This window comes from Galleria mellonella, unplaced genomic scaffold (genome assembly GCF_026898425.1).
Source record: "Galleria mellonella isolate WM207_F2 unplaced genomic scaffold, CSIRO_AGI_GalMel_v1 utg173, whole genome shotgun sequence".
Lineage (NCBI taxonomy): Eukaryota > Metazoa > Arthropoda > Insecta > Lepidoptera > Pyralidae > Galleria > Galleria mellonella.
In genome coordinates, this window is record NW_026442016.1 from 3,981,907 (window position 1) to 4,008,063 (window position 26,157).

The 26,157-nt window shown below is 29.5% G+C and overlaps 1 protein-coding gene across 4 annotated transcripts in view; it reads left to right on the top strand.

Moving 5' to 3' along the window:
• The window catches only part of LOC113515566 (sushi, von Willebrand factor type A, EGF and pentraxin domain-containing protein 1), a 107,734-nt gene that overhangs the window by 42,643 nt on the left and 38,934 nt on the right, over positions 1-26,157 (top strand). For all 4 annotated transcript variants that reach the window (XM_026899826.3, XM_031912486.2, XM_026899825.3 and 1 more), the window contains 2 exons: positions 13,358-13,436; positions 22,117-22,138. In XM_026899826.3, coding sequence (XP_026755627.1) covers positions 13,365-13,436; positions 22,117-22,138 — 94 coding nt within the window. In that variant the 5' untranslated portion in view covers positions 13,358-13,364. The remainder of the gene's footprint in view (positions 1-13,357; positions 13,437-22,116; positions 22,139-26,157) is intronic.

The window sequence follows — 26,157 nt, forward strand, 5'->3', positions numbered from 1 at the left end:
TTTGCCAGAAATGCCTGTTGGTAACGGCACGGCATTCCATAATGTGGACAAACTGAGCACGGATTTTATTTGACAACAAATTAATATTCAGGACAACTTTGGCTGAAGTCCCGTTGCGGCCAGTCCTTGTACACATAACGGCTCGTGATGGAATCGTTGGCCCCAATTCGAATTTATTATTATATCGATTGCCTACTAACTTATGGCCCTGTTGATTCCATTTCGCCGCTAGAATTCTCGGTATCACTCATCAAGGTCTGGTAAGTGTAGATAGAACTCAATATTACTTGTAAAAAAAAAGGGAATAAGTAAAATAAAACAAAAATATGCTCACTACAAATAATTTCTAATTGGATAGTTAGAGATCTCGACTGTTGCCGTTATGATTAACGTAATACGTAACACGCCTACGTTTCACCAAGCATATTATAAACCAATATATTATTATGATAGAAGGCGTATACATAAGTAAAATTATAATGAATAGTCAATTATCCTTAGTTTTAAAATGTGTTTGTTTATTTGTTACCTTATTGCTCCTTAACCAATCACTAGGATATTTACTATGCACCTTCTATATGAAATGAACAAGGATATAGACTACTTTTTAGTCAGTAGTTAGGTCAATAAAAATATTTGGGTTACGCAGACGAAGACGCGGGTGACAGCTAGTTACTACTATAAATATATACAACGAAATAATTAAGAGTCTGAGTATTTTTTAATAAACTATTTTCAGAGATTGCAAAAAATATTGGAAATAATCATAAACTTCTTTCACAAATCAGTTGCTATCGTAATTTTAATTCTCCTCGGCTTAGGTAGTTCTGTCAGTTGAGAATTAGTTGCTTGGTAATCCGTCTTTAATATATCTAATTAACTGATGATAATAAATAAGTCTATATTTTTTTCAAACCAATCTATAACACTGAAGGATTACAGATAAAATTAAATTTGTCTTAATAAAGTATAAACTTAAAACATCACTAAAAGCCTAACTGCAATTGCAAATCTGTCTGCCAAGTTTAGCAGTAGACAATTAATGGCTGAAGTGATGATAATGATGACAGTATAAATAGATTTGTTTTCAAGCTCTTTTAAATCGTCAAAATTTATTTTATTACTATTGGGTTCGAAATGATACTATCTGCTGAGAAGAACCTGCAAGAAACTCAACAGTTATCACCACGCCGCCACCAGTTTGAACCTTATAATGAGCATGACTTGTTTCAAGTTATCTAACTACATAATAAGTACTAATTACATCAATACACTACACAAAAAATCCACAAAATAGTGTAAAACACTAACACACATAAAAAATAAATAATTAATATAATAATGTCAATAAATTCATATTGAAACATAAATTTTTATAAAGATTATTAATATGTAAAATAGTCATAATAGCTAATTAATTTTACTTAATTTAATCATACATTATTGTCTTTGATATAATCGTCTATCCTATAATATGACTTTTCACAGAAAGTAATTTTTATAGAAAATGCTAATCTTTTTCAGGTCGGTCCAGAATAGACTTAGGCAGTTTATTATAAAATCTAGCACCATTGCTTAAAAACGAATGTCTGACCTTTTTCAACCGATATAGTGGTAAAAGCAATTTGTTGTTTTTTTTTTTTACTATTGAAAGGCATTTTTTATTTCTGGGATTAATCACAATCTTCTGTGATGAAAAGCGATAATGTGGTCTAAGTGTTGTATAGCGTAAGCTTTTGTTTGTGTGATTGTAAAATATTTTAGCTTCCGTAAACTATTATGTTTTATTTTTATTTTCTTGCATACATTATGTTTTCATATATCTATAATTGATATACTGAATAGAATCAGTGTTAATCGAATCATCCAAATATCGACATACAAATTACCGGATACCAGACTGGTCCCCGGAAAAGACAACCAATATCGCAAGCCGGATGCTACTTTACATTCTCCATATAACAGTTTATCAACAGCTCAGTCGAATCAACGCTTGACTGGTCCTGAAATCCCAAAATCAAATCCCAGCATACACAAATTACAGCAACAGCTTTTGCAACTAATGATGAATTGCAAAAGAAAAAGACAATGAAGGAAACATAGAGACTCTCGTCTTATCAGGGAGCACCATCTTCACAAAAATACTTTAATAGCAGTAACTTTATAAATAAATATTTTTAAATTCTAAATTTATAAGTAAAAAATATAAATTACTATAAAAAAAATTTAGATATTTTGTCAATCGATTTCAAAAAAGAAGGTTCTCCATTTGTTTTTAATTTTTTGTTTGTTACTTCAAAACTTGATCAATTATAAACCAATTTGGATTCTATTAATAATTTTATCAAAATTAGTTTAGTAGTTATATTTTTAATCAAAATGACTGATTTTGCCACAATTGAAGCCGAATTTTTTTGTGAAACACAATCATAAATGATTCTTTTTGTGACTGGTCTAAAATGTAATAACTACCGGTTTGACTTACGTCTAATTTAGAATTTTCGAGAAAGCTTGACTAGTTTCAAAACCATCTTCCATATGGTGCCGGAACTAGTCGAAAAAGTTATATGTATTTTACGCTCACGACTAAGGATCCCAAACATGAACGTAAAATACACATAACTTTTAATAATAAATAGATCATACGGTCTGATCTGTTAGATCTTTAATAAGTAAATGAAAATTATTTACACTACAATTACTTCAATATTTACTATGCTATAGCAGGATAGGGACTTTCCATTCTAACTCACTAACTTAATATCGCTTCACTACAACCGGTTTGCAGCATGTCACGACTATAAAAATTCCGATCCGACAGGTCACAAACTGGTCGACCATACTGAAACCGGAACTAGGCCATGTAACGTCCAACTATCCTATGTTATAAAAGTAAGTAATCCAAGAGTAATTTAGGATCCACTTATTACAAGCATGTTAGTTAATCTTTCTATATTCTTGCATTTAGCAATTTATTAAAATAAAAATTAACATTTGTAGATTTATAACAAATCATACATAATGTAAATAATACATGAAAAATATGTTATACCTATACCTATTTACCCTAATTTTAAACAAGAACATTTGTTTAATGGACTAATTATATATAAGTAGTGAATAAAACAAATTAAACACAATCTACAAACTTATAAAATTTTGTTTGATAATTTCTTTAAATAAAAAAAAAATATAAAAAATATTGGATGTAATTTTGAAATATCAGCTATTCTAAAGAGAACACCAAGTCTTTAAAGTAAAAATTTCAATGTATCAAATAAATTCTAAAGTTCATACTAATTTATCAAATATGAATATAGAAACAACATTATTATTTCTTTAGCACGTCAGTATAAGTTATTTTCTATTAACTTATGAAAATTAGATTTAGCTTCGTAAAAAAAAAAATAAACTAGTAATTTCACTGTGTGTGAACATTTTTAAATGAATAAAACATATAAACGAAAGACAAGATATTTCATAGGAATATTGGTTTTAATATATTTCAATTATACATATGTACATATATGTTGCGCCCATCTCCCTTTAAGGTAGGCAGAAACAAAAAAACTCCTAATGCTTTAATTCAAACACACAATATTTTAATTTAGAACACAAAATCATAGGTAAATCATTGACTCAAAAAATAATTGCTGACTCAAAAAATAATAACCGCGTTCTTAAACAATAGTGATAAAATAATAAATTTAAATTTTAGTTTCTTAGCAGGCACTTACTAGTGCAATATACAGCAAAACGGTGTTGTAAATAGTTACAAACTTAGACTACTCCAACGCAATCCTTTGACAGTATGCTTGATCCAGAATGTTGCGAAATTTAGTCAATTTGTATGTAAGAAACTAGTTATATTACGTAGCTTTGCTCGAATGAAGGAATATAAAATATATATCCTATGTCTTCTGTGTCAATCTGGGTGCCAAATTTAAATATCTGAAATTCTTTCTTCTGAAGTTTCTTCAAATATATATATCGTAAATTATTAAAACCGATTCAAAATTTAAATGTCTTCTCTTTTAAAACTGAATATGTATTCAGTTACTTTTAAACTAATATTAATGTTAATTTGCAGAGATAAAAGTCAATAACCATCTGTTCTTATTGGCTATTAGTGACGTAATAATAGTTAACTTATGCAATCGACGCGGCCACAGCAATCAAGTGAAATTATTTTCCAACAAGTTTTCGTAATGATGGTATTTGAATGATTCAAGCAAATTCGTATTTGAAATCATTCTTGTTTAAACTATTACTAATAGCTACGATCGTTTGCTCCAAATATTGTTGTGAATTCGCATAAAAAATAACGACTACAGTTGTAACAAAATTATTATGTAACTAACATGGAAGTAAACCCTAATTAACTAACTAACTAACTAGTTCCAAAATGAATTATCAATATCGCATAAAATAATACAAACTTTAAAAAATACTGGATTTCCGAAATTTGAGATACATACTATCTGCAAAGTCGCTTGAAAAAACAAGTCCAGTTACAAAAAAGGAGTGGTTCTTTTTTATAGCTAAAACCTTTTTCATAATGGTCGCATGCTAAAAGCTTATTTTTGCAGGGATATTTGTTAAAATTGAATAAAATACTTAATGGGCACATCATATAAAGTTCCCTCAAACCTTTCATCAGATAGTGCAGTACTTAATTTTATCCAATAAAACTACGAAATTATTATACATCATACTCGCACAAGGCGTGGGATTATATTTCGAAAATCTGGTACTGGTTAATATCATAAGCAGGTCAGTTAGAGGCGATTCCCATTGTCACAATGGACAATTAGTGTGTAGACCTGATTGTAAACGTAACGGCATGTGAGAGAACGCCAAATAGCGTGCTTAAATGAGAATAAAGATTATAATCTTTGCTCACAATAAAATTATTGCATCCCAACCTAATTTACTTGTAAAGAATCGATCTTTACATGTTTGGCATAGTTAATGTACAATTACAGTATGTAATTTTTAATTAAGTCATAGAAATTTTAGGTAGCTGTGTGGTCCCGGCATAGAATAGGTCATCCCTTCCTATCCCGTGAGTATCGTAAGGGCCGGCTAAGGGAGGGCGAGTGATGGGCAGCAGCGTCCCTCTTAAAACATCTCTGAAGCCTGACTGCGGTTGCTAATTCACCTGCCAAGCGTAGCAACTGCTGGCAAAACATCCCCAAAGTGGAGGATTATGTTCAGCAGTGGCCAGTTAAGGGTTAACATGATGATGATGAATTTTAAGTTATATTGTAAATGTTTCAGCTCAAACGGTTGTCATAAAAGATGAGATCTCTATTAATTAAGATAATACAGGACTTTGACCGCTTTTTATTTCCGACAATCCACACATCTTAGGTAAGTGGATAAAGTTGCTGGTAAAAACTAGTTTAATAAATTAATTTCAATTTATAATTTATTAATATAAAAACCCTTTCATTTGTTCATTGATACTCTTATAACATTGCAGAACGAAGACCGTAGAAAACTTCCCAAATATGTTTTCTAAATATCCCTAATTTTTGATGACAAATTCCAAAATAAAAGTAGCTTGAATTTCTATCTAAAAATATTGAAACCAATATTGTACAGTCAAAAGTTTCAATGCATGTGAGTTAAACATTCTTGTAAGTAAAAGTAGTAGTTCTGTGCGCCTCTAATACATTATTATGGTATTATGGCTGAGTATTTTTTAATTGGCTCTCTGCAGAATTTTTGTTTATTCTTCTTCTTCCAACCCATATCCCAATTATTTTATGGGATTGGCATAATATGCTTTTTAATCCGTATTACAAAAAGATTTTGCTTTTTTTATTATGAAATGAAATGTGCTTTATTTCACCTTAAATTACATTATATTTCTTTGTATCAACTAGATAATTTTTAAAGTTTCCATTATACTGACCTAGAAAGATATTTGTTATACTTTAAAATGATATAACTTTGTACTTTTGACAATTTTCATGTCAATATTCTATAATCACCTTTGCGAAAATTCGACTAATTTACTTATTACCTAAGCCTATTATTTTATTTAACTGGCTTTGCAGCGAAAGTTGTTGATTTCCTCGAACTACCTATGTTTAAACTTTATTTACGGTTTCCGCGTAGTTATTGTATTAACGAGTTTAATAGGATGTGTCAGTCACGATACTTGTACATTATAATAGTAACAAAATTCCCAAAATACAATACAAACTCTCTGAAATTCCCCGTATTTCTATATCCGAATACATATAAACAGAAAGAGATTTTGTACAAATGTCGTCTGCTTGAATGACTTTGTCCCAATCATGTTTCTGCCGCTAGGCACTTGCAAGACCGTTTTTCGGTTTTAACGGTAAAATACAACAGTGAATTACAGGACACAGAGGCATAACACCTTAGTCCTCAAGGCCTCAGGGTTGGCAACATGGAATATAATGAAAGTTAACGTGGGCGTTACGAGATGTTTTGTGAAGTCTACAGTACTGTTCATGTCCATGTGTCACGTTTACTACTTTCCAGCCCATGCATTCATTCTAATTTATTTAAATTAAATTAAAAAATAGCATAAAGGACCTCAGTCAAAAACAATAATCATTCGAGACAATGGTCGCCCGCATTGAACAATGTCATTTTATCGGTTCATCGTAGTCAGCATGGCAAAACAATAGAACATAATCCATTTTTATCTATACTCTTGCAATGATTATAGAAAAAATATTTTTGCATTTCTTAATAAAAGTATTTATCTTCACAATTATACTAAAATAAATTATATAAAAACAAATCATTGCCCGTAAACGTGCTAACTTTGTTACTAATTTGTTGTTATTACTATATGCTTTCGTTTATATATAAATTTGAAAAAAAAATACAACAAAAGACTAAATGCCTCTATATAGGTATATCGCAACTAACTCCCTTATTCATAAAAACCTAAAACTGTCCATAAACCTATTTTAACTGTTGAAATGTTTTATATATTCTTTTGGACTAAATATTCAAGTTAAAAGATACTAATACTCTAATTGTAGGACGTTTTAGTTTTTATGAATACTTATTTAAGTATTCATAAAATACAAATACAAATTCACTTATATATTTATATAAGTGAATTTGTATTACGGAAATAGTTGCATATATAATCTTTGGCTGTATGTACTCACGTAAGTTATATTTTAAAATATGTCCAAATAGCCAACAATTAAAAACTATTTTGTTACTTAACATGTAACAAGACATATCCCTTCTAAAATGTTGTGTATAAGTAATACTTGAGTTTATAATTATGAAATAAGTACATGCATGACATTCACATAGTGAATCCCCCATTGTTTCAAATAGGCATAGTGTACAGATCCTATACAATGTGGGGGGGCAGCCACGAGCCGTGAGAATAGGCCACGGGGGCACTTGAAATGACAGAGACCATGATGAAGTGACAGTAGTTTCATTTCATAAGATTCACTCATATTTGTACTGTAGACTTCCATAGATCTTATAATTTATAGACGACAATTTTTTTTACCCGTGAAATCGTCCACGTGAACTGGTACGTTGATTTACTGAAATATAAAGCAGGCATTTATATTAATAGATTATTTTTTAATGGCCTGTAAATAGATATCTCAGTAGATTAGATATTTAAATACATAAATATTATATAAGATAGTGTTCTACAAAAAAAAAACTACTTTCATTGTGGCAAAACCAGTTATTTTAATTTAAAAACTAAACTACTAAAATTTTGATACAATTTCTATAAGAACCAATCAATAAGTATATCCCTTTTGTTAAATATAAAATCCAAAATAGGTTTATAACTGACGAAGTTATGAGGTAATAAACAAAAAGAGTACAATCGAATTACGAATCTTCTTCTCTTTGCAATCAGTTTAAAATAATACATAAAAGAGTATTAGAGGCTTTATATTATATATTTGTATAAAAATAAATCCCATAAGTTTTAAATCAAAAACGACATTGACACGATTACTACTGTGGCAGTGGAACTGTGTCTAAATACTCAAGTAGTACTCATAATTCCCATACAAAGTGACTATTATGGCAATTAAACAAAATAATACATAGTTTTATACACTACATTGCATTATTATGAATAATGGTTCTGTAATGACAGTGAGGAAGGGCTTTGCTTAAATCGGACTTAAGTATATATAATTAAGGTATACATTTGAGCAATAGCTTAAAATCCCACCGCTGAATTCTGCATATATAAAATTATTTAATGAAACTTGGTTTAGTTTGTAGAAAAACAAGTATAACATTTATTTCTTCAAAGATTATTATCAGATATTTCATTATTATTCTTCTACTACAAAATTTTTGTTAAATTTTATCTGACATATTTCTTCTTTTTTTAACATTGCATACACTATCTGAAATAATATATTTCCAATACATTATTACAAAAGCTATAATCATTTCCTGTTTTATCTTTTTCCTCGTTTCAATACAATCTAGTTGTAAATGTTCTGAACGTCGCTACATTAGCACAAAAGCTTCATTTCCTGAGATATATTAGTATGTATTATACCTAATGATGGCAAAAATAAGAAATGAAGACAGGAAAATCACCAGCCCCTACCCTGTTAGAATAATAATCAATAATTATACTAGTATTTATGTAGTATAGTCCGGAAACAAGTGAAAGAGCACCGAAAAAATATAACTATTTTTAGGTGACTTCCAAAAGGAAGAGATTCTCAATACGTCTCATTTTTTTGGCTATGTTACACGACCTCATTGTCAAATCGGATTTTCCTAAGTATTTTTTGATATCTAAATATATTTGATATAGTTTACAATGCGACCTTAATCAGTCAGATTGAAATTTGGTATACAGGTACTATAAAAAAGAGGGTGAAGAAAGACACAGGCTACTTTTTATCCCAGTCAGTAAACATATCCCGGTCGCGCGGAAGAAGTCGTGGTTAAAAGCTAGTATATTATTAAGGTGCTCCCATTGCATTCGCAATTGCTTGACAGTATCGTTACTAGGTACTTGAAATTTTAATGATTTCCTTCATTACTTGTTCCCTTGCATCATATTTGCGGCTTAGTAATAAAATATGTTTTAACTTTGTTATTTGCATTTTAATGATCAAGCTGAAAATTAATCGATTTTCAAGTTGATCATTAAATTGCGACTGTCAATAATTTCAAAAATTATAAAATCCATCTTTTATAAGTATTTTTTATATATGACGTTCAAACTCCGTTTAAAGTTAATTTATAAAACTTTATTTATAACAAAACAATGTTAGATACAACAAAAACAATCAAAAAACTTAATCCATAGTTAAAGTAATACATCATCGGTTCACACAAAAGCATCACAACCGGATTCACAATGATGTCATCGTAACAGAAAGATCGTTGCATACTTATAAACTTCTAACGAAGTAAACCTAACCATTAATCTGAGATAACAACATTATTTATATTAACTTAAAGATCGAGGGGTGGGTAGCAGCGTCCGTAAACATCACCAAAGCAAAATGTGGCAACTACTGGCCAACCCCCTATTATGCGGAAGACCTATATTCAGCATTGGACAGTTAATAGCTGATATGATAATGAATATCATTATTTCTCAATAATACATGGGAATGAGTATATGAGTATTATTGAGACATAATGTATATATATATATATATATATATATATATATATATATATATATATATATATATATACATATAACACTTGTCATGCTCAAATTTTGCGAGCAAATGCATTTGAAACTAACATGGCAGGAGGCGTTCTTACCACCGTTTCTCGAATAAATTTGAATATTCCAAAGCGGAAAATAAACATAAAAATTTTAGGTGTGTTAACTGGAGGTTAACACACCTTCAATTAAAAATAAAGTTTACTTGTCTAGATTGATTTCCTAAAATTTTATTTCGATATCATTCATAAAATATAATTATTTATTTTTATTTTTACCTTTTTTTAGATATTTATTCGTTAAATTTATAATTATGAACAAATGTGCATTATTCAATTTCAATACTTATTAACCATTACTATTATTATATATTAGATTACTTGTGTTTAACAAGTATTACGTATAACACCTAATTTATTCACTATATTTTACTTGTCTTAGTTACAGCAAAAGATGATTTTTATGGGCACATTTGTATTTAAATAAAGTTTAATTCCTCTCCATAATAAATACCAAATAAGATACAGTAATTATGTTTATTACAGCATTACGGCATATTCACCAAACTTTGCTACATGATGCTATGACCTTACAAACTATTTTTGGTACCAAAGTCGTTATTATTTTTTTATAAAACTCTGACATCACGTGTATAGTGATAATAATAAGATTGACAAACTTTGCTGTTTCATTGATGAAGTCCGAGTAAAATTTAGTGGCATATATAGATATATATATAAAAATAATAAATAAAAATAAATTGTTATTATTAAAATCGTCGTAAAATCATAGTATATAAAATTAGTACACGTTATAATATATATGTTCAATGATGGAGCTCTAAATAATATACAAGAGCAGGAAATTTATAATTATAGGTGTTGTAATGGTATGTTTATACAAATTGATTTATTAAATAATAATAAAATATAATAATCGTAGTAAACTGAAAAATCGATAAATAATGTATACGTATGTAAGTATAAATATTAATATAATACATAACCATTTCCGCTGAAGCCGCGATATTATCTTTAAACGTCAAAGAAGATTATATTTCAAAGAACTCAATAAGATTCTAACAGTAATATTTTGTTACAATCAACGTAATTAAAATTACATTGTTGGAAACGTACCATTAATTTTGCGTAAAAGAGTTAATTATTATATTAATCTCGTTATTTACAATGGAAATTTATATTTGTATTAATTATTAACAATATTAGAACGGCAATTACAAAATTGTTTACGTGCAATATAACAAAAGACGAAGTATCAAATTGTTTGGCACATTCGCCCTTGCTCCACTTTGTGTCCGGTCGCAAAGTTAATTCAACTTCTCTTCTCGTTCCATTAATACGTGACAATGTAGCATTAGATATTTCGTGGACATTGTTTTTTTATAACTAATTATTAGATATCTATTCTTTGACGTCAAACGTCCTCTACAAACTAAATATTTATAAGTACCTATGTCTTTATGTTATAAATTTTCCAATACTGTGATTTTTATAATAACTATCTGTTATAACAGATATGTCCAAATAAATACTACTTGTAATTTCCCTCTTTAATCGTACTTTTGCAAATGTAAAAAAAAAATTGTTAATCCCGTCCACCCGTTCTCAAGCAATGTGCTTTAATTCTGTTAATAAAGCAAACAACCTTTATGTTTTTACTCAAAAACTACAGATATGTATTATTAAATATTTATTATCTATTGTACTCATATTGGAGAAGTTAAGTTCGCTCTCACAATCTCAAATTAGTCAATCGAGTTTCACCTTTAACACGTGAGAAATATCCATACAGAGGTCATCTCTAGCCGAGAGTGCAACATTCTTGAGAAGTGCAAACTACGCCACTCGCATATTAGAATTATTATTTATAATCACCTATGTATGTAGTTAACATATTAGATCGTCTAATATTTTCTTATCAGACGATCTCATATCTTTCTTATAAGCATCTCTCCAATAAATAGCTAGATATATCTCTCATAATGCCGCTTTTGATTTTTCTATATTTATTTTAATTTTATTCTAGCTTTCTATATAACTATTACAATTACTACGTTTTATGACATAAATCCACTGATAGAAATATTCACAGAATTTGATAAAACCGCGTTCTATGTAGATGAAGCGGTGGAATTTACTTTTAATTAGGCGTATTATTAACTCTATAATTGTATTGTCTGAACAAAGCTAAGAAATACTTTCACGGTTTATACAAACTTAACTATTAATAAAAGTTTATATATTAATATTTAAAACATCTAACATTTCACATAAAAAGAAAAGAGAAAGAAATAATTCATAGAATCATCATTCACACAGTAACGCATATAAAGATCCCTTAAAAAATTCGTTTTATCTAATCATAATCTGTCCTATCTAAGGTACGTAATACTATATTAATACTACAGTATAGTTTTTTTTTACTGTGTTAATATAAAAAAAAATGGTCCGAAACACGTGTAAATCCCTACAGATTGAAAAAAGAATAATGTCAAAGTCGGTTCAGAACCGGCAAAGATATCGCGTATCATAATAAAAATCAGTAGTCGAATTTAGAACATCCTTCATTTTTAGGACACTTAATAATAGAATGATTGTGTAAAGATCCCTTCATTTACCTTATTCACAGCATTAAGCTATCCATTTAGATACCTAACTCACTGAAGAGACACTTTCATTTTATTTGGTCGGAATAAAAGCGAAAAAAATGATAAAATTTAATACAGATTTATATTCCTTAAGAGGTTGCCATAAAAATCAAACGAGTGAAAGAAATCAAAGCTTTTATGGCCACCAATAATAATATTTCAATCTAAAAAACCTTTTCACGGATCCCAACTTCCTGACAAAATAACATTTTAACTCCTTTGTTGAGCTGACTCCCGTCAATCAGTTTGTCTATCTATTACGAAGTTATACTACCTATATTCGATATTAAAATTAGATTGAAATGGATTTGGCTTGTATCCAATGAATTGTAACTTTTGGGAAAATAGGTTATGTACATACTATAGTTAAACTTTAACTAAACTCTTCGGTAATTAAGTCAATTTCTAGATTATTATGTAAAAGTAGACATGTATGTACTTGTACATATAAGCAGTTACACTCAATAGTTAGTTAATCATTATTATTATAAATCTCGGCCATAAGAGTCTTGCCTTTAGGTGGATCGATTTTATCTTCTAGTCCATTTAACTGACGCTTTACTTAATTTTACATACAATTTTTTTTCATTATAGAATGTGTCTCAAAGAACTGAGAATTTAAAAATATTGATTTTATTATTTTTTTAAATCAAATTTGAAAGGAACCTTTCATACCAAACCATTCACGAGACCGCATGGTAGTATATATACGTATATAAAAAATGAGAGGTATCACAAATAATATTTTGAGATTTCATCTTTGCTCAATAGAAAAAGTTGTTCAATTAAATTAAAGACTTGAATCGCGACTTATTTTTCCCAGTAGGTACCTAAAATAAAAAAATAAAAACTAATTTTACATTGACATTAATCTCACGGTGACTTAGTTACCAAGCTTTATTAAATCTCTATATCACCTTAAGTAAAAAGGTAATCTTTAAATAAGTCTCGTTATAAAGTAAATCCGTAGTAAAGTCCGTTAATTTTGTTCACAGATCTACGATGTTGATAAGGTGTCGGACGGCACTGTGTGCCGTCGCGCTCCTTTTGGCCGCCACGCCCACTACTTCAGAGGTAAAAACGATGTTATTTATTTTTTAAGTTATTTTAAATTTATTTTTTTATGTTTTATTACTGTAAATTGTTATTATTTGCATTATTATTTTAAATAAGTTCTTCTATTTTTTAATTGCCTATAATATTTAACTTTTATTTTTACTGCATATTGTTATTTTTTTTTAATAAATTAAATTTTTAACAAATTACTTTAAATTGCTCATTTTCCATTAATAATAAAATAAGGAATATCTAAACGAATTTGATATAGATTTATCCAGTTTAGGTCGGAATGTTTATTTTACCTACTATTACATAATAATAAATATTGTACTTTTTTCTGTTGCAATACCACAATCTGAACCCAAAAAAGAAACAAATGCCTAAAACTCGTTTATAGAAAGCGTCCAGAGATAATACACAAAAATTGAGACTAAAAACTGTCTATATTTTATCTGCGCCCGTACAGTCATTAAAAAGAGCTTTTTGTACATATTAAAAATATGTTTTTATTTTTAATATTTGCCTACAATATTTATAGAGGTTTCCAAATACATTTTACTATAAATATATCTCATATATTATCTACAAATACAATATAACGACATGTTTATATACTTGCAATTTAGTTTACTCGCACCAACCTAATTGTTGTAATGTAATTTACGAGGTAAATATATATTTTCTAAGATTAATGAAATATACGACATTAGGTATATTATTTGGCAAAGTTCCTAATCACCAATATACGCAAGATCCTTTTTCTAAGTGCTTTATTATCATACGCCATACGATTAGTTCGCTTTCGTTTTGGCAACTCGACAATCGACAAGTCGAGCAATTATCTTAAATTGAATTTTTCTGATGCGACAACATTTTGGCTATGAGGAAATGGAAATTAATGTAATTAGTTAAATGATTAATGAGATAGTGTCAGCATTTAATTTTTTATACATCTTGAAATGACGAACACACTGGTGTCCTGTAATTTTTTATTCAATTTAGTTTACTATTTGTAGTGTATTTATATTGGTATATACTGTTGTTGTTGTTTTTTCTAGATTTATTTACTTTTCATAATAAAAAGTACCAATAATATCTCGAAAACAAGAGATAGGAGTATAATCTTTAAGTTCTCAAGTGTAACAACATATATGACGACTTACGCACGACGTAATAAGTTTAAAATATCCAATATATGTATGTATAGAAGATATGGTAGCAGTTACAACTTTCCATTATGAGCTATTAGCTTATTTATAATTCAAAATAGTTATCAGTATCGTCCTTATATCATCCCACATCCACTAACTGTTCAATGAAGGTTTATTATTGCGTCAATCTAATCTAATTTTTTTTTTTCATACCGTTGAGGTGGCAAACAAGCTTACGACCCATCTGATAGTAAGGTGGGCCGTAAATAAACCTCATTACCCCTTTTTTAAAGAATCCCATGCTGTAGTCTCTTGGAAAAACCTCCTCTAATAATCAATTATGAAAAAATATTATTCCTTTTTCTTTCTACCTTCTACTTTTTTATATATTACTAAATGTATATTAAAAAAAATAATTATCATATCGTCAGCTTTGTCATGATGAAGTATATTATCTTTGTTACATGAACCCTTGCATTCTCTTCGCTATGAAAACATAACAGACAGGCACTATTTATAGTAGGTAAAGGTGTGTAATTACAAACTTCCAACTACTCTCGTCCTTCTGTTCCCACGCCTAAAGTTTCTATCCAGTTTGACGGGGGAAGCGATGAGATATTTATTGATACCAACTGAAAATACTAAATGTACATATACATACATAAATAGAAAATTACAGAACTTGAGAAAATGACGAATATAATTATGATCATAAACCTATCATTCTTTAAAAAAATAACAATGACGTCACATTTTATTATTTCCTCGCATCAAGACCGCTCACGTTTAAGGATCCCGAATGGTCCCGAAACTAGTTCAGCTTTCTCGACCTAATTATATGCAAATTAAACCGATAGTTATTACATTAAAACATAATGATGTCATAAAAAAGAGATTTACTGATCTTAATAAAAAAAAAATAAGACTATAAAATTAACGGCCCTTACCATTTCTGTAAACAAGTTTTTAATATATTTAGAGTACACGCTTTAGGAAACATACATTATTTCTCTAAAGATATTGTTTTGGGCCGGTCCTATTCTAATTTAATTTGTAACTAGCCTTTCTAAACTATTTGCATACAATTAAATGTTTTCCTATATAACGTTTGTTACTCGCTAACCTTTTAAAAATTACTAAATTTAATAATTTAATTTATCATTAAACAAAAAATGTAACTAATATTATTTTTAGACGATAAAATTAAAAACATTTACAACACAGCTATTTGAAAATGTTTTAACATTTGCTTAATTATTTAAGCGTAAATTTTACTTTTAATACAGGATAAAAACTGCACTAATTTATTGCTGGGAACTAATCACATATACCTAAACAAAATGAGCTCATTAGAAAAATGAGTTCTTTTGTGGATCATTAAAAAACATTGACCTATTAAAAGAACAATATCCTTCAATAAAGAATATATCGATGAAATTTACTATTGAATTCTGTTTGTGCGTACAACAGACATTTCCTGCACGGACTCGTCTCTCAATCATATCACCGGAACACATTGTATGTTAAACAAAACAAACGGTGCAGATTATTGAGCACAGTGTTATTGCGCAGTCGTATTTTCGTAAGGTATTGTATAGCTTTCAATTATGAACAGTGACAGTACCCAAACGATATAAGATTAAAACTTCATAAAGCCTCTGGTGCTTATAAAACTACACGTAAATGATTTAGAAGTCTTTGCTGCTTTTATAAAACTATAAATTGTAGCTCCAAGAGGGATAAAGTTTTAAATTAAATGCTCATACTTTTATTAGAAGTCTTGGGAATTCTTGACCTTTTCAATATTATGTTTACATGTCAATTATAATACTAGTTTTTTTTTTAATGGATAATAATGAAATGGTTACCCCACCCGCGCTATCGGTATACATCGACGGAGGACCAGCCCATCGTGACGAATTCAACAAGAATTGTTCACGATGGTTTCCAGGAACACATTAGGTCCACATGAAAGTCGACCTAATAGGGCATATTGCTAGCAATGGGGCTGTCAAACTTCATTGCTAAAAAACCCTTTCCCCTCTATAATACTATTAATAATAGTTAATTAAATAGGTAATATATAATTGTATTTTTTTTTGTTGAACTTTAACATATTTAAATTAATATTTTCTGTGTGATTCCAGCATAAAATGGGCCACACCTTTCTTTCCTGTGGGTGTCGTAAGAAACGACTAAGGGAAGACAAAGCATGGGCAGCAGCGTCCCTTTTAAAACGTCATCAAAGCCCGACTGCAGTTGCCAATCCGTTTGCCAAGCATGACGTCTACTGACTAAACCCCCCAAGGGGAAGGTTTATGTTCAGTAGTGGACAGTTAAGGACTGACATCATAATGATAAATGTAATGTTTACCACATATTATAGCAATCAACATCATCATTAAATCAGCCGTTAATTGTCCAGTGCTGGGCATAAGCTTCCTCCTATTCTGGGGGTTTTGTCAGTAGTCAGCACGCTTAGCAGACGAGTTGACAATCGCAGTTAGATTTCGATGTTGTTTAAAGATGGAATCTGCTACCCATTCCTCGACCAATGAGTTCCTTTAGTCGCCTCTTACGACTCCTTTGATATAGAAAGCGGTCACCAATACCATGCCGGGGCCACACAGCTATAAATATAATAAAAACTAAACCCAGTTATATCTATAACATAGTTATGAAAGTAGTTAATGTACTAGAAAAACTCATTAAATAAACTAAGTCGGGAAAAATTTATTTCGTCCTTAATTTAAGAAATTAACTTGGAAACTCTGTGAACGAAATTGCGGAAGTCGAGTCTATGCCGTAAGTTTTCCATTTAGCATATAAATAGGCACTCCTAGTTTCATCAAAGCATAGCACTGGAATGGAACTAAAAAAGCACTACCGTCTCGTATACACTTGCCGCTTAATTAAACTTAAATACTATGATCAACTAGTTAAATTCCGTTGCTTTCCTTACGTAAATGACTTACATACCTATATAACGTTTTTTGTACAAGGTCTCCTTCTGGTAAATACAATATAATGTATTCTTTATTGCCCTTATATAATAAAATACAGTGGAATAGTTATAAATATTATTATTAGGATAATCGAATTTGATTTAAAGTCTTCCAGTTGCCTATAACTAACACACGGTCACTGATAATATAATACACGGGCAAAGCTATGTGACGCAGCTAGTATTTAAATTAAAAGTATTTTGTATTAAACAAGAATGTATTTATTTTAATTTTTTACTTTTGCTAGATTAATTTTCTTTATCATGCAAACAAAATCGTCATTAAAACATGAAATATTAAAAAAATACTGTTAACAAAAGATTGACAACTTACTGTACTTTACTGTATTACCTAAACCCGTTACGTCCTCAATTATACAATCATTATTTTATTGATATGTGATATTTTCGAATGTTTTCTTAGATCTTCATCTCTCTATAATTATGAAATTCTCACGATGAAATAATGTCGTGTGAATGGGGTTTTAAGAGTCATATTTAAATTAATTTTCGGCACTAAACGCGACGCGCTTTCATGTAAATAATTACCTACTTAAAAGTCAGTTTAAAATTGCAAAGTACCTACTTTAAAGTCAGATTAAAATTGTAATATAATTATAACATAATATTTTATAACTAATACTTTTATCTTGTATTAAAAACAGGGAATAAATCTCTTTAAAATTCTCGGTAATCTTAAATACTAGATTTTGGCCGCAACTTCGTACACGGGGACTTAACTATATTAATATATGGTTGTATTCCTAAAGGTCTACTGTAAAAATTTATATATATTTCATCTTGATACACCATCTTAAAATGATCGACCTCAATGGTTTTTCTGCTTCTAAAATCCACGCATACAAAATAGTGGGCAATGATAATAATTAAATAGCTAATTAAAAACTTAAAATTAATGCTATTGCTAGTCCAGTATATAATATTGAAATTAATATAGATTTTCGGTGATATCGAGATGGGTGATGACCGTTGTTTGGCCATCAGAACAGAACAATTCAATATATCAAAGCGGTACCAATATCATTAATGCTTAGTTATAAGTAGACTTTACTCCGCAAAAAATAATATTGAAATTTCAATTGTAAATATTTAAATTAAAAATATGATAATAACAAATAATTTTTGCTTCATAACAAACAAATGTTAACACTATGAAAATGAATTACAAATTAAATACCACAATATTATATGGAAATAAACCCAATCGAATGTAATTAATTAAATCAGCATCTACTCGCCCTCGGTAAATTTAAATGATCTCTATAATAATAAACTATCAGTTACTGTCAGTTAAATAAATTTCTAATGAACTCTATTACCAAGTCAATATCATAAATATTGATAAACTAGCGCATCAATAATTGAATATATAACTAAATGTTTAGTTAAACCAAAGTGGAAACTGTTGATCTGTATACAAGCTTGTATAAACAAATAAATTGAGTTACTAAATATTTAAGTGCTTGCACTAGGCTGATTGACCGGTTTCAGAGAAATCACAAACACTTGATTTCTTATAAGCTATTTCAAAGTATAAAATTAAGAGTACAATAATTTCAATTTTCTATTCACTTGTTTAACTAATATATATAAATATAATATATATAAATATAATATAAAACATATTAAACTTTCTTTTAAACATTTTAAACAATATTTAAAACACTGTTCTTCTACACTAACTATCTAAACATTGTTTAGATACTCAGTGTAAGTAATAATGTTTATTTGTAATTTTATATACCAAAATCTACAGATTATTATAATAAATTATATTACTTTACAAGTTTATTCTTTTGTAAAAAGACTGAATGTATCTATCTAGTCGTTATTCATCTGTGCGTTCTATTTTTTATTAGTGTTAAAATATTATTACATCTCAATATTAATATTGTCATAACTGTAATCGGTATTTTCTTCAGAGCAAAATACTTAATGCCTTTATAAAGTAATGCCCAGTAACAAATCAAGTTCAATGTTCAATATTTGATCCATAATCATCATCTTATCAGCTGTTAACTATCCACCGGTGAACATAGGCCTTCCCTATAAAGGGAGGTTTTGCCAATAATTGCCAAGCTTGACAGGGGGATTAGCAACCATAGTTTTTGGTGATGTTTTAAGAAAGACGCTGCTGTCCATCCCTCGATCATTAAGTTCTTTTAGTCACCTCTCACGACACCCACGAGAATGAAAACAGTGGCCTATTAATCCTATCCGTAAGTGAGTAAAGAAAAAAATACGAGTGCATTTATGTGAGCGCATATCGAATTCGTAAAGTACAAAGTCAGAACCTTGTTCATACGAAATAAGGCAATCACTACAAGCTATAATTAAAAAAAAATACTATTATTTATGATTGTCATCACATGAAATATTAATTACAAATCGTCAGATCCACGAATATTTTATCCGGTCACGGGTAGCGGGTGTCCTCGACAACTCACTTTCCCCACTTTGGCAACCACGAAATGTTTCATTCAGTCACGATCGGCCGTTGTATATCAATTTCCGAGTGGAAAACTGTACTGCGACCGCAGACTGGCTTATTCTGTTATGTGGTCGAAGAATGGTTCAGTCTCAGAAAAATAACGTTCAGTATAAGTTCTAGTTCCACTTCACCGATTGATCTAAACTGAGTCTTTATTTTTAATGGGTGGAAATAGAATGGTAATCCCACCTACGCTATTGGTTTGCGCTGGTGAGACACCTGTGAGAGATGATACATGACGATGACAGCAGAGCAGTTAAATCATTGTGATGAATTCCGTGTGGTCACGGCATAGAATAGGCCACCCTTTCCTTTCCTGTGAGTATCGTAAAAGGGGACTACGAGAACTTAATGGTACAGGGATGGGCAGCAGTGACCCTCTTTAAACATCTCCAAAAGCCTTACTGCGTTTGCCAACTCGCCTGCCAAGCGTGGCAACACTACTGGCAAAACTCCTCCTATAAGGAAGGTCTATATTCAGCAATGGACAGTTAACGGCTGAAATGATGATGATGAATGAATACCGCAAGATTTAACCACGATGATCCCTAAGAGGAATCACGTGAAAGTTGACCTGATAAAGTATATTACTAACAACAGAACTTTCAGACCCCATTAATGATAAACCTTTCCCTCTCTAAGTTGAGTCTTAGCTACATATAAATTAATATAGACGAAACCATGAAATAACTGTATAGACGTACTTATGCGAGTTGTGATTAATATCTAAGGATTGACCGATTCGAATGGTTAAAATCAAAACTTTGTTTATAATCTATGTGCAACCAAATTCACTAAATTATATTTTAGAACTTCATATTTTTAATATTTAAACAACAACTGAATTGCACATTCATATAAAAGTACCTACACATTATCATATGATTCTTATTTATTTAATATTATTATTTCATAAGAATCTTTATAGTTCTTATTCATAGCTGTACTTTTTAATTTGATTAAAAGTGTTTTTTATTGCCAGTAATTTTTTTTTCATACATATATAATAAAAAATGTTTATTATTTTTTTTAAATAACCATATAATGTATACGATATCTAATTATTATAAATGAAAATTCTCATCATACCCTTCGAATAAGATAAACACATTAAGTTATTATGCCCCTACACAGACATCATTGACATTTTATCGTATAAATGTCCATCCAAGCCCGACATTGCGTGACCAATAGAGCTATAAACGTTCCTTTTATATTGTACATCACTAAATGAAGCCATTAATTTGAGGCAGATTATTATAATAGGTTACTATTTACATCTATTATAATAAAGTTACAGCTTTTTTTTTGTTTTTCCGTCACGTGAAACTTCTGAACGGTTTTTGTTCATTTGTAAGGGAATTAGTGAAAGTGAAATTTAAAATTGTCAATTGTTATACAAATTTGTAAATTTCAAAGGGTATGCGAGGGTACGCAACGTATCATGTGACATTGACGAATGATTGACGTTTAGTAAAGAGTGAAAGAGTTTACGAATGTGATTGATGAGATGTGTGCGAGCGAGATATTAGATAAATGTAGTTATAAGGAGTAAATAGGATAGAGAATAAAGAAAGTTCGAAAAGATCACGATTTACACATTGAATAGTTTATATTTATATTATCCAAATCAATATTTCATTCCCTATTTATAGTAAAAAAAGAACTTCTTAGTGGTTAAATTATCTTAATCGTCAATGAATTGTTAACAGATTCGTCGACGAAATAAATTTTATAGACAAATTACAAATAAATCCATTTTACACATGAAAAACAATGGGACACCTAATATGCTATTTCGCTCTTTCTTACGCCCGTAGCTACCATTTTAACTTATCCAGTCTGCCCTTTGCATCTAGCAGTGTAATATAACCAATATGATAGTAGGTAAAGTAAACCATCTAACAGTGTAAACGATGTAGGAATATGATATTGCTATCTGCAATGTAAAACAAAACATATGACTACTGCATAGGGATCTATATCCTTTTGTTACTGTTTATTAATATTTTGTTTGTTCTTTTTCAGAATCTCTTCACATGTCCAAGCGGTAAGTTAACCTTTTTTTTTCAGATATACATCATTATCATCATATCAGCCGCTATTTATGCATTGCTGAACATATACATTCGCCACATAATAAATCAATTACAGGATCTACATTTCAGGAGGCTCTATACAATAGTTTATTTTTATATTAATTTAGTTATTTGTTCGCGAATACAGTCATACATCTGATATCCTCTTAAATACCTAGTTACCAATGGAATCTCATTTCAAGCATATCAAGTTCTTACTCCCCGTGTATGTTTAAAGCAATGACTCTCTTACAATTTTATAAAGTTTCAAGGGTTCATCAACTTGTTGAAATTAGAAATTACATAGAAAGAGAATACCACGGGTACTATGCCTAATTTACGAGAAATTACCCTCGAAGTTTTCCTTAGGTAAACCTTAGATGTAGATTATGTAGAGTGGGTGAGATAAAACAATTTAGAGACATGAGTAGAAGTGCTTTAAGAAGGTCTTATTGGTATTTAAATTACATTACACAATTTATTTACAAAATTCAAATTACTATTTTAATTATCTATTTTGAGATTAACAAACTGATTTATTAGAATAGCATAATATTTATAAGATTTAGAATAACATTATTGTAACTAATAATACTGTAGACAATACAATTTAATGATAAATCGTCATGCAGTATATTCATGTAAATAGTACTTAAACAGTACAAAGAATTATATTCTTTGGCAAGTATCCTAGTCAAATATGTCAAGTATAATTGTGTATGCCTATAAAGGCAGAGGCAGACCAAAAAATATAAATGAACTGTGTGAAGGATGATATAGCCAGGATGAGAGTGAATGCGAAAATAATTACAAATGGAGAAAACTAGAAGTGAAAAAGTTATTATGACCTTAAGACCTATAATAAATAATTGAAATAATGGTAGAAAGATGATGACATGCCGTTTATTATTACAGTTTACAGTTGACACATTACAGTTTAAAAAATAATTGTTTTTAAAAATAGAATATTATCTTTTCAATAATATACACTAAAGAATCCTGTTAATAAAAAACAAAAGGTAAACAAACATATACCTTATGTCTATTACATTTGTTCTACTAATAGAACTAGATCATTAAATTATTGCTCCATCCGAGTATGAATACAATAAATGGAATAAGCAAAGCGATAATTACAACAATGAAAGATTATGGAAAGGATATCATCATTACCTTCTTGAAATCTATGTCAAACGAATAACTTATTTCTTAATTCGAATAATCGTGCAATGTGGTTTGTGAAGATCTGTTTGAGTACATATTTTTTCACATAATTGTAGTTAGCAAGAACAATGCCTTATGCAATTTTCTCTATGTCGCAACAAACTTTTAAGCTACACCTACACTTAACTTGTGCAATTATTGTCATAGCTATCTATGGGTAGCTCAAAATGACATCTCTGTGTTAATAAATAACAAATTTGTTGTACATGCAAGTACTATGTCGTAGCTAAATTCGTGAATGACAGTTTCATCATACTGTTTGTGCTAAAATTAATGAGGTCAAAAGTAATTTGTAAGTATACAAAAAGAAATTGACGCAACCTGAACCGTAACAGAAACTAATGAGTTTAAAACATATAATTTTGTATTAGGGTTCCTTACATATTATCAATATGCACTACGAGATTTCTCAAAATCCCTACAGGAAAGAGATAGAGTACAATGAACTTCCACCAACAAAGCTATATATATTACTTATAATAAGAGGTATACATATATGTGGATACAATTAATATTCTTACAATATCATTTTTTGTAAAAAAATTATCTCGTCCAATTAGATACACAATTTCAAATAATAATGCTGTAGATTTAAATTAAAAATATTTATAATCACACCAGTATATCTCTCGCTTCATTTTTCAAGAGTCTTTTGAGAGAAGAGATTCTGGAGACTCTTTCTGATCACGATAAAAAATAATAATTTATAAATATGTAAAAGCTGTATATGGATATTATAATACACCTATACACGATCTCTATATGAACTACCTAGAAAAAACTGGTTTATACGGATATTTGAGACCGTTTGTTAGACCAGGTCATGACTCACACAACGAACATGTCGTGAAATGATTTCACATAGAGTGATTTCTATATGGTTTTATTTTCTAATGACCTTGCTCGACGCATCCGCATCGCGAACTTGATGACTCGACATTTCCGTTTTATAACATATATAGTGGTGTGCAATTAAGTTTAATTAAAAATCTATAAAGTTATTGGTATACAAAAAAACCATAGATGCACAATAAGAAACTAAAATGCGATACTGCAAATAGAGCGCGGATAAATTTTGCGCTCAGTTCTAATCATTTACTGACGTTTGTAATCAAACTTGCTGAAATATTCTCGCAAATTTTATAAAAATTAAGTCAATTCACGATAAGTATTCGGCTACATTCTAACGCCTTATCTTATGACAACTATTTATTTTTGTATTCTAAATTCGGGTGTATAAATTTTGGGTTTCTCTATCTCAATGTTAGAAAACGTAATAAGTATAGTATTTACTGTTTTAACTAGAAATGATTATTGGAGTTTTATATAATCGGTTCAGTGCTAGCCAATAAGCTTCGTGCAAATATAAGTTGCCAACTAACTATTCGATGGTACAAACATCATAAACAAACGTGATTGATTCCGAGGACTATAACGCTTCTATCGATTTCTACTCTTTATAATGAATATAGAGAACAGTTACCAGAATGTCTCTGATCACTCCATACTGAAATCGGTCGTGAGCATTTTTATTTTACATTATTTAGCATTGAAGAATATCTGCTGGCGGCGTCTATTCTTGCTTTAATCCTGCTATAAGCCCTATTAAAAAAAATCTTATAATCAGTATTTTTTCACGAGTTTTTTTTTCATTTAATAATTTGATTTGAATGAAATTTAAGTACACATCATCTACCACAATTACATATATATATAGGGTAGTAACCTAACTGCATAATACCTCAAATGTTAGGAACTATCCAATAATAATCAGATTTAAATGGATCAAAAGCATTATAACGAATGGGAATATCATTACAGTTGCCATCAAACACAGACGGTGTAGACGATTTATCATTCATAGTGGATAGATGTTTTAATTATAGTATTTTATAATTAATGACTCTTAATGCATTATTTATATTTTATCATAACATTTTAGTGGTAAAAATACTTTGTGTACTTTTACACATACAAACTCACACATACATACATACACAACACACGCACACACACACAAAGTACCTGCATGCTGAAGCTTCTTCAAAATAGAGATTCTCGTTATCAAGCTATTTTTAAAATCTTCGCCGATTCTAAATCAAATTATAATAAATATTATTGCGATCGTTTTACTTCTGTATTGGGTCTATATTAATATTTTAATTATTGAAATAATCTTTTTGTTGAAGTAAATCTTAAATTATGGAATTTAATTGTAATCATGAGCATCCTTTTAGCGAGAAGAGGTAACTTTTATATCAATTTAGTACCTATCATTTTTATTTTCAACCCACGTTCCTTCTGGAATAAAATTTGAGATTTACTTGTAGAATTCTTTGAAAGGATCTTAAAGATTTAAACTTCACCCTGTAGACGTAAGAATATACATGTTTATTTGATAGCTTCCTTTAATATCATCCCAGGAGCGTACCACTGGAAAATGTATGGGCGTGTAGATTAACCGCCGCATAATTACCGTAAGGAAATTGCCTTCCATGTTTAGTGCGAATACCTAGAGCAGCTGAGTTGTGCAATCACACCGTTTCTCGTTTAACCAATCATCACAGTATGGTGTGTTAACAGGCTCGTAGGTTTGCGTTCTCGTGATGGGTTAGAGTGGTTTCGTCACTATTTAGCCTAAACATTATAAATATATTTACTTCTAGTAGTATTTTAAATGAGAAAGAACATTAATATATTTGTATCTTTAAGTATTTAAATGTCTATTTATTTGTTACTTAAAACGAATATAATTAAACTTGATACA